Genomic DNA, 9,361 nt, shown 5'->3' on the forward strand with positions numbered 1-9,361 from the left:
GGGACCCAAGGAAGGGGGCATTATTGTTTCCATTTTATAGGGAAGCAAATGAGTTTCAGTTGTTGAGTGTTCATTTAAGGCCAGCCAGCCAACAAACGGCGCCAATAGTTCGGTTCCAGGGTTTCCCTAATGACCTAAAGACGCACAGCTGATAAAAGCCCAGATCAGGAGGGCAAGGACGGCAGATCACCAGACGCTCCCTGGTGGCTACAGAGGGCACAGTCCACTGTCAAGGGCAACGGAAGCGTGCGCTCCTGTATTCAGGGGGCGGGAAGATATGCTCCCTCCCAGTCGTGCTTGGCCAGGCCTCAGGGTCACCAGGCCGCAGCCTCACCACTTGATAAGGTGGAGCTGAAACCGCCCCGCCCCCAGGCGTCCTGGCCTCGGCATCTTGGCGTGGTTCCCACAGCAACCCCACAGGCTGCGCAAACGTCTCTGACCACGACCTCCGGAGCGCAAGGCCCATTATTGTCCTTCCCACTCATCACCTCTCACATGGCCCTTGTTTTCAACTTGAACCTCATCAGGTTTTCTGGGTAAACGCAGATATCACGTTGTGTTTGCCCCACTCTGGCCAGTCAAGACAGGCTGTGGCAGCTTACCTGGCGGTAGGCCGGGCATGAACTCCACGCAGCAGCCTCCTCCGGCATCCGCAGTGTCCTGGTGCTGCTTCTCAGCAGCCGGTCCTTGACCTCGCCCGTGACCCTTGACAACGCCTGTGGTGACGTAGGTCCACCGCGGCCTGGGGTGAACCCCACAGACAGCAAACACCTCCTTCCGGCCTGAGGGACTGCGAGGAATCCGGGGACATCCGGTCTCTGGGACAAGGCATTCTGGGACGGCTGTTGGGTGGGAGTGGGCGGAGCTTGCGTGGGTCCTCGTTCCAGCGTCCTGGCTGATTCTGGGTACCGCAGGGTACCTGCAAACCCTGAAGTTATCTGTGGAACACAGAGAGGTGCGGGAAATAGCTACAGTCACCATTATCTCTTTCCTCCCTGGCTTCCATCCCTTCCTCAACCCAGAGCTTTCCTCTTCCTGGTGTTTCTATTTTACACTAAGCCACCGTTTGTAAACTTAAAAGCCAAGCGTGTTACTTTCGTTGTTTGACTTCATTCTTTGGGATAAGGTTGCCAGAGAAAATTACAAGACATCCATTGCATTTGAATTTCAGATAAATGTCAATTAGTACAAGTATATCCCATATGTTGCATAGTTAAGTTAGTACAGTCGCTCAGTCGTGTCCGACTCTTTGCGACCCCATGAATCGCAGCGCGCCAGGCCTCCCTGTCCCATCACCAACTCCTGGAGTTCACTCAGACTCACATCCATCGAGTCGGTGATGCCATCCAGCCATCTCATCCTCTGTCGTCCCCTTCTCCTCCTGCCCCAAATCCCTCCCAGCATCCGGGTCTTTTCCAGTGAGTCAACTCTTTGCATGAGGTGGCCAAAGTACTGGAGTTTCAGCTTTAGCATCATTCCTTCCAAATAACACCCAGGGCTGATCTCCTTTAGAATGGACTGGTTGGATCTCCTTGCAGTCCAAGGGACTCTCAAGAGTCTTCTCCAACACCACAGTTCAAAAGCATCAATTCTTCGGCACTCAGCCTTCTTCACAGTCCAACTCTCAAATCCATACACGACCACTGGAAAAACCATAGCCTTGACTAGACGGACCTTTGTTGGCAAAATAATGTCTCTGCTTTTCAATATGCTATCTAGGTTGGCCATAACTTTCCTTCCAAGGAGTAAGCGTCTTTTAATTTCATGGCTGCAATCACCATCTGCAGTGATTTTGAAGCCCCCCAAAATAAAGTCTGACACTGTTTCCACTGTTTCCCCATCTATTTCCCATGAAGTGATGGGACCAGATGCCATGATCTTCGTTTTTTCAATGTTGAGCTTTAAGCCAACTTTTTCACTCTCCTCTTTCACTTTGATCAAGAGGCTTTTTAGTTCCTCTTCACTTTCTGCCATAAGGGTGGTGTCATCTGCGTATCTGAGGTTACTGATATTTTTCCCAGCAATCTTGATTCCAGCTTGTGCTTCATTCAGTCTGGCATTTCGCATGATGTACTCTGCATATAAGTTAAAGAAGCAGGGTGACAGTGTACAGCCTTGACGTACTCCTTTTCCTATTTGGAACCATTCTGTTGTTCCATGTCCAGTTCTAACTGTTGCTTCCTGACATGCATATAGATTTCTCAAGAGGCAGGTCAGGTGGTCTGGTATTCCCATCTCTTTCAGAATTTTCCACAGATGCTGCATAGAATATACTAAAAAGTATTTGTCATTTATCTGAATCAGATTGAACTGTGTGTCCTGTTTGTTTATTTGCTAAGTCTGGCAATTCTATTTTGGGAAAGACCTGTTTTCTGTTATCCTCATTGAGTGTAGTACCATGGGGTAACAATTGCATGTGTGTCTTTGTGAGGAGAAAGATTATGTTAATATTTCACAATACATCTTCCCACACAAACAGAAATGCACGCATTCTGTGAAGGTTTTTAAAGCAAGGATAACAGGCACATTTTATCTGCAGGATACTGCAAAGTATTTATTTGGAACAAACAAAACTGTCATGTCCCACGTAAGTTAGGAAGTGCACATTTCTGCACTGTTGCTGCAGCCTGCTCCCTTGTACCTGTTTCAGCCACTGACATTCAGACCATGTAGACACAAGGGAATTCAACCAAATAAAAGCAAAGTTCCACTGCTCCCTCGTCTCACACATACACACTGTGCTCGTTGAAGCAAGCAGAATCGCAGAGTGCTCTGAAGTCATGCATTTCCTCTTTGGGTGAACCTGGACGAGTTACTTCACATCCCTATACCTGAGTTAAGGGCACAACAGAAAAATAATCACACTACAGTAGTAACCCTTATGGTCAGAAATGCTGATTGAAGTAGCGGATGTGGCACTGTCTAAGCAATTTAAATCCACTGATACACAAGAATTTACTGTGTTTACTCAGCCTTCTCAGACATGACTGAGAGAAGGTGACTATAGAGGAACATTTTTAACAGGTTATTCATAAATGCAAAGAGTTGGTGCTTGAGGATGACTGGGCCGTACCTCCTGTCTGATTTTGCCCACCACAACCCTACTTTTAGAGGAACCTCTGCCCTAAGACTTGGGATGGGCATCCAGGCAAAAAAAAGGGGGCTCTGAAGAAAGAGACAGGAAACCTGACAGGACGTGCTTTTTTCAAAGATGCACCCAGAACCAAGCTTGCCCAACCATCGCAGACCCTCCTGTCACTCCCTGCATCTTCCCTTCGCCAGCCTGCTTAATATTCCTTCCATTTCACCCTCCTCCCTCCAGATCCCAGTTGCCATAGTCAAGCAGCCGCCTCCTGTGTGATGACACTATGACCACTCACATGCTAACCCGGACTGCAAACCCAATTTTGCCCTCTTTATCCTTTCTTTTTAGGAGTATGTGTGTTGGAATTCCCAGGTGGTCCAGTGGTTAGGACTCTGCGCTTCTATTGCAGGGGGGTACCGGTTTCATCCCGGATAGGGAACTAAGACCCTGCCTGCCATGTGCCTTGGCCAGAAAAAAAAAAAGTTTGTTTGTGTCCTCAAGTGTGGGCCCATGTGCAAGAATCTAAGAAAAAAACTTTGGCCTTGAGAGAAAGGTTGATTTTTTTTCTTGGCCCTAGTGGGCTTTCTTTGCCTGTATTACTGACATAACCAGGGACCACCCTTGGTTTGAGTCTCAAAAAGAGACTCACACAAGAAAGGGTCTTCATCATGCCCTGGGCTTGAGACCTGATTCAAGGGCCCCTGGGCAGTAAAGGACAACAGGGCCTCTTTGGCTCTGACCTTTTTGTACAGAGAGTCACCAGGCGGAGGGGACCCATGTCCCCTCTCTGCCCACATTCCTCCCCACAGAAGAAAGCAGACACAGGTCACCCGGAGGACTCTTCCAAGAAGGGTCAGAAATGTACCTTTCCAGGATTGCCCTGGTGGGCCACAGTTAGGAATCCAGTTTCTAAGGCAGCAGACACAGGTTCCAGGCCTGGTCCGAGAACAACCCACATGCTGTGGGGCAACTAAGCCTGTGTGCCACAGCCGCTGAAGCCCTTGTCTATAGCCTGTGTTCTGCAACAAGAGAAGCCCCCGCAATGAGAAGCCTGCACGCTGCAACTAGAGCGTAGCCCCTGCTGCCAAAACCAGAGAAAGCGCTCACACAGCAGTGAAGACCCAGCACAGCCAAAAATATATTAATTTTTTTAAGAAAAGCAATATTCCTTTTCATTCTATTGCCTCTGGAGCCACAGATGCCCTGAAGTGGGCATAACTCAAACATCTTTACACACATCTTCCCTCACCAATAACCCAAACAATCAGGGGATGAAGCTCTTCTTGAGCTCCTTGTGTGTGCCCAGCATTATCTAGGAATTGTAGACTGATAAATGGAGCAGGAATAGCATCAAAGAGCTTTCGAAGAGCTTATGACACTGGATGGTCCCAATTTACCTATGCAGGTAAACTGATCTAGTTAGTGGGGGAAGGGGCTCCCATCACCTCAGCCCCATCATTTCAGCCACACTGTGTCCCACTGGATTGCAGCTTGTGATGGTTGGCAGAGTAAGGTCGCCTGTCAAAGAGGGCTCTGGGGAGCTGAGCGCTTGACCATGGGAATAGAGTGGAATGGAGGGAGATAGGGGACCCGCATCCTGGGCCTCCATGTGCCATGTTGATTTCCACTGCACTTCTTCCGAGGCATAAATTGCTCTGATTCTCCTTTCTTCCACCCCAGCTTCTCCTCATCTCTCCCAAAGGATGCTGAACCTCCAATTCAGGTTTAGAAGGAAAGAATGAGGCAAACAAAGGAGGAAAACATACTCCAAGTCCTGTTTTGTTTCTAACCAAGACTCCTGACTAAAAGGAGCTCCCAGGATTGGGGGGAAATGGGGGCGGGAAGGGGAGGAATAAATACAAGGAATCATGAGGTCATGAAGCATCCTTTCTGCTCAGAACTACAGGAAATATCAAGGTCAAAAGCACAGCCAGGTTAGAAGGACAAGCAGAAAAACCACAAGGCAAAAGGAAGTAGAAAAGAGCCCTCCTTAAGCAAAATGTTAAATACACTTATTATAGCAATAAATAATAAGGCAGGATGGAGTGTACATGGTGTAAACACCTTTAATACAATTCTAATTTTCTCTTTGCTTCAAGAGCCACAGATTGTTATGGCAACAAAACAGAAAAACAGATCACAGTATTAATTTGATATCTCGGCTTCATTTGTTCCACATTTGCACTACAACACATGCATGATAAACAAGCCGGGGCTGAGCCAAAGCCGAGAAAGCGCTAAAACCACAGAAGGGCACAACGGAGCACCCTCTCAGCCTTGAGTTTTGTTAAATAAAAAACAAATAATAATTTTCTACAAAGAAGAGCGGTTCAGTTGCCCACACAATTTGATATTTGATTGATAACACTTGACAAGCAGATAATTCTGTCCTTGCCAGCCCAATGATAAAAGGGAAAACGGGAACAGACAGCAGAGGATCATGCAGGAAGTTCTCCACCGCCAGTTTGGAGCGAGAAAACTTGACTGTCCCGGTTCTTAGCTCTCCGTGTGTCTGGACCCCCGTGCACACCTTCCTACCCTCACCCAGCTCACTTTTTACTCATCACTAGAGTGATCTTCTCAGAACAAAATCAGATTGTTTGACATGGAGAAAAAGAAAGTCTCATAAATTGCTGTTGGGGGAATGAACTGCTAGCATCTCCCTCAGATAGAAACGTGGCAACATCTAGTAAAGTTCAATATTTTCAAGACCCATGACCCTTCTGAGTACAGAATTTTTTATACAGATGCTTTCTCCCATGTCTCCAAGGACACATGCCCAAGACTGTTCATTCCAATATTGTTTATAGCAGAAAAACATCAGAAGCAATTTAAATGTCCATCAAAAAGAGAGTAGGTGAATTATAGGTATGAATGCGAGAAGACAATGGCACCCCACTCCAGTACTCTTGCCTGGAAAATCCCATGCACGGAGGAGCCTGGTAGGCTGCAGTCCATGAGGTCGCTAAGAGTTGGATACGACTGAGCGGCTTCAGTTTCACTTTTCACTTTCATGCATTGGAGAAGGAAATGGCAACCCACTCCAGTGTTCTTGCCTGGAGAATCCCAGGGACAGGGGAGCCTGATGGGCTGCCGTCTATGGGGTTGCACAGAGTCGGACATGACAGAAGCAACTTAGCAGCAGCAGCAGCAGTCATAAAATGGATTACACTTCTGTTAATTCAAATAAATGACCTAGAAGCATATCTTCAATGTTTACAAATTTCAGAAACATTATTGAGCAAAAACCCAAGTTGCAGAATGATATATATGTATGACATTATTTACATAAAATTTTAAAACTTGTAAAAAAAATGCCATACAATGTATATGGATCCACAAATATGTAAAAAATAATGTATTTTTTTAACATCTTAAAGATGTTAAAGAAAAAGAAATATGACAACATGAGAGATTATGCTGGTTTATATTTGACAGAGAAGGTTTTCTGAAGAAATATGCTTGAGTGACAGGAAAGGACCCAGTGCTGTGATGGGGGCGGGAGCCCAATGTTCTGCACAGCCTGGGGTTTAAGAGACTTTCTGGAATCAAACCCTACTTTGTCTGCCATTTCACTACTGTGTGACCCTGGGCAAGTTATCTGACCTCTCTGTGGCTCAGTATAACAACAGTACTTACCCCATAGGGCTGACATGAGACTTAAATATGTTGATGTGTGTAAGTCAGAACAATGCCTGGCACGTGGTAACAGCTACATGAATATGTGCTACCATTTAGTTTTTAGGTAGAAGAAACAGTAAATTCTAAGGCAGGGTGAAAGGGAGACAAGATGGGCAGAAAAGCTTTGAGTGTTCATGCAAGTGCAAGAAATGCAATGGTCAGATCACATTATCCTTCCCAGGACTGGCCTATTTGATGCACCCAGTGAAACAAGAGTCTTTCATCATCACAATCAGCAGTGGTCCTGGGCTGAGCACACGCCTTCAAGCCCTGGGCTGTGAGCCCCGTGAAGACAGGAACCATGTCAGTTTTGTCCACTGAGCTCCGACCACCGTTACTGTCATGTGCAGTAATAACAGCGACCATTGCTGTTGTCTACCTCTTACTATGTGCAAATCACAGATTCTAAGCACTTGGTAGCTCAGAAGGTAAAACGTCTGCCTGCAATGTGGGAGACCTGGGTTCGATCCCTGGGTGGGGAAAATCCCCCGGAGAAGGAAATGGCAACCCACTCCAGTACTCTTGCCTGGAAAATTCCATGGATGGAGGAGCCTGGTAGGTTACAGTCCATGGGGTCACAAAGAGTCAGAAATGACTGAGCAACTTCACTTCACTGGTTCACAACCTGTAGGAAGCCACTTAATCCTGCCAACATCAAACAAGATATGACTATTATCCTCCTCTTAATAGATAAACCAACCATGGACAGTGAAGGAAAGTAATTCATTCAACATGGCCACCTTATACGTGGTGAAGCCAGTCTGAGATGGTTCCTGTCAATGACTGTGAGCTTAATAAATATCTGTGGAGGGAAGTCAGCTTGGCTGAAGGCAGAAGGGAAGAAAAATTAAGAAGGTCAACCCTCCTTTGAAAATAACTTGGAATCTGATACAAGGCAGAATGGTTCAGACAGTAAAGAACCCACCTGCCAATGCAGGAGACATAGGGAGAGGCAGGTTTGATCCCTGGGTCAGGAAGATCCCTTGGAGGAGGAAATGGCAACCCACTCCAGTTTTCTTGCCTGGGAAATCCCAAGGTCAGAGAGGCCTGGTGGGCTACTACACAGTCCATGGGGCCTCAAAGAGTCAGATACAACTGAGCTCACATGCACAAGGCAGAAACTTTAAAATTCCGCTGTAGAGAAAGTACAGTGATGTTACCTGGAAGAACCTGGAGGCACATCTATGACCAGCACCCAGTGCCCATCGACTGGCTGGCTGTGGACAACGCTGCCTCCTGGAGTCCTCTCCAAAGTCACCTCGCAGCAAAGCGCAGCTGCAAAACAGAAGGGGACCCACCCCGAGAGCAGGCAGCTGGTGTGAGCAGGAACTGGACAGAGCCTGGCCTCGTGGGACTGTCACCCAGACCTGAAGACAGACTCTGCGTAAGTCATCTGAGGCCGCCCACTTTAAGGCAGGCATCAACATCCTGGTTCTATAGCACCGCGTCTTAACTCCAGCCCCCCACCTTGCCCACCCCCAGGACCCCTTGAGGGGGCTCACCAGGGCCATCCTCCAGCCACCGTGGCCATCTTCCACCTCTCAGCCTTCAGCACCAGCTATGCCAAAGGTTCCCACGTTTGTGCCAAGGTCACTGCTTCTCACAGACCTCCACGTGTCACTCCACAGTGCTGGAACCCAGAGGCTTGGGTGGGCGATCTCTCGACCTGATTCTGCACCTGCAGCTCCCCCCAGGCCCTCCAACATCGACTCCAGGGAGAACCCATCTCTCCCCACCCCAGTGCCCACCTTGGCCCCAGAGACCCTCCAGACTCGGCAAAATTGCTTCCTCACTTTCTCCCTGCAGCCACCAAGCTCCGGAATTGCAGCACAAATCCACAAGGCCTTAACTGAATATAGACCCTACCTGAGTCCATGTGGCAGGCCTTGTCTCTGAATCTAGCCTGAGGCCATGGCCTTCTTTCTGCTGATTTATTTTTTCCCTCCTTAGTTTCTGGGGCAAACAGACCCCTCGGAATAATTCTAGGAAAGATGGGGAGGGGAACTGAGAGCAAAAGCAGACTTTCCAATGTGGGGAAAAAGAAGGCTTTGCCCAGCTGAGCAGGCCAGAGAATGCTTCAGAGAAGACATCAGGTGTAACTGAACCTCAGAGAAGGGTGGGCTCTGGAAAGAGGTGGCCAGGCCTCCCCAGACGGTGGGGTCCAAGGCAGGGTGCACAGAGCATGTGATTCTTCAGTGCTCAGAGATGAGGAAACTGAGCCAGAGGGACAGTGAAGGAAAGAAGGTCAGACCTTAGACCCTGAATAGCAGGTCAAACAGCTCGAAATGAAACAAAACTCAGTCTAAGCAATGTCTGCTACAGCTCTCTTCACACATATCCTGGGGCAGAGGAACTCCGAGGACAGATCACACACAATTTCAAACACCTCCTCCCTTGCCTTCCTCAACAACTGAGCCTATAAAATAAATTCCTTTCCAGCCATCATTAAGGCTCAGATTGGCCATGTGACACAGTCTGACCATCTACATAGCGGTGCACTCCTATGGAAGGGCTGCCTTCCACACCCACTCCCACAACACACACACACACGAGTTCTCAGGAGCAGAAAGCCCTTGGCTCTTGCCCTTCATTTTC

At 47.9% G+C, this 9,361-nt stretch overlaps 1 protein-coding gene across 6 annotated transcripts in view; it reads right to left on the bottom strand.

Annotated features, from left to right (window-relative positions):
- LOC147361195 (uncharacterized) overlaps positions 1 to 7,430 on the bottom strand; it is a 77,020-nt gene extending 69,590 nt beyond the window's left edge. For 3 of the 6 annotated variants that reach the window (XR_015139878.1, XM_086334895.1, XM_086334896.1), the window contains exon 1: positions 603 to 7,430. Coding sequence is in view for 2 of the 6 variants with exons in the window: in XM_086334895.1 (XP_086191021.1) it covers positions 603 to 981 (379 nt within the window). In the remaining 4 variants the exon portion in view is untranslated. The remainder of the gene's footprint in view (positions 1 to 602) is intronic. The other 3 variants (XR_015139881.1, XR_015139880.1, XR_015139879.1) reach the window with 1 other exon arrangement.
- Positions 7,431 to 9,361: the final 1,931 nt, after the last annotated feature.

This window comes from Bos grunniens, chromosome 13, assembly GCF_055505025.1.
Source record: "Bos grunniens cultivar Pamir isolate PY7600 chromosome 13, Bosgru_T2T1.0, whole genome shotgun sequence".
Classification (NCBI taxonomy): Eukaryota; Metazoa; Chordata; class Mammalia; order Artiodactyla; family Bovidae; genus Bos; species Bos grunniens.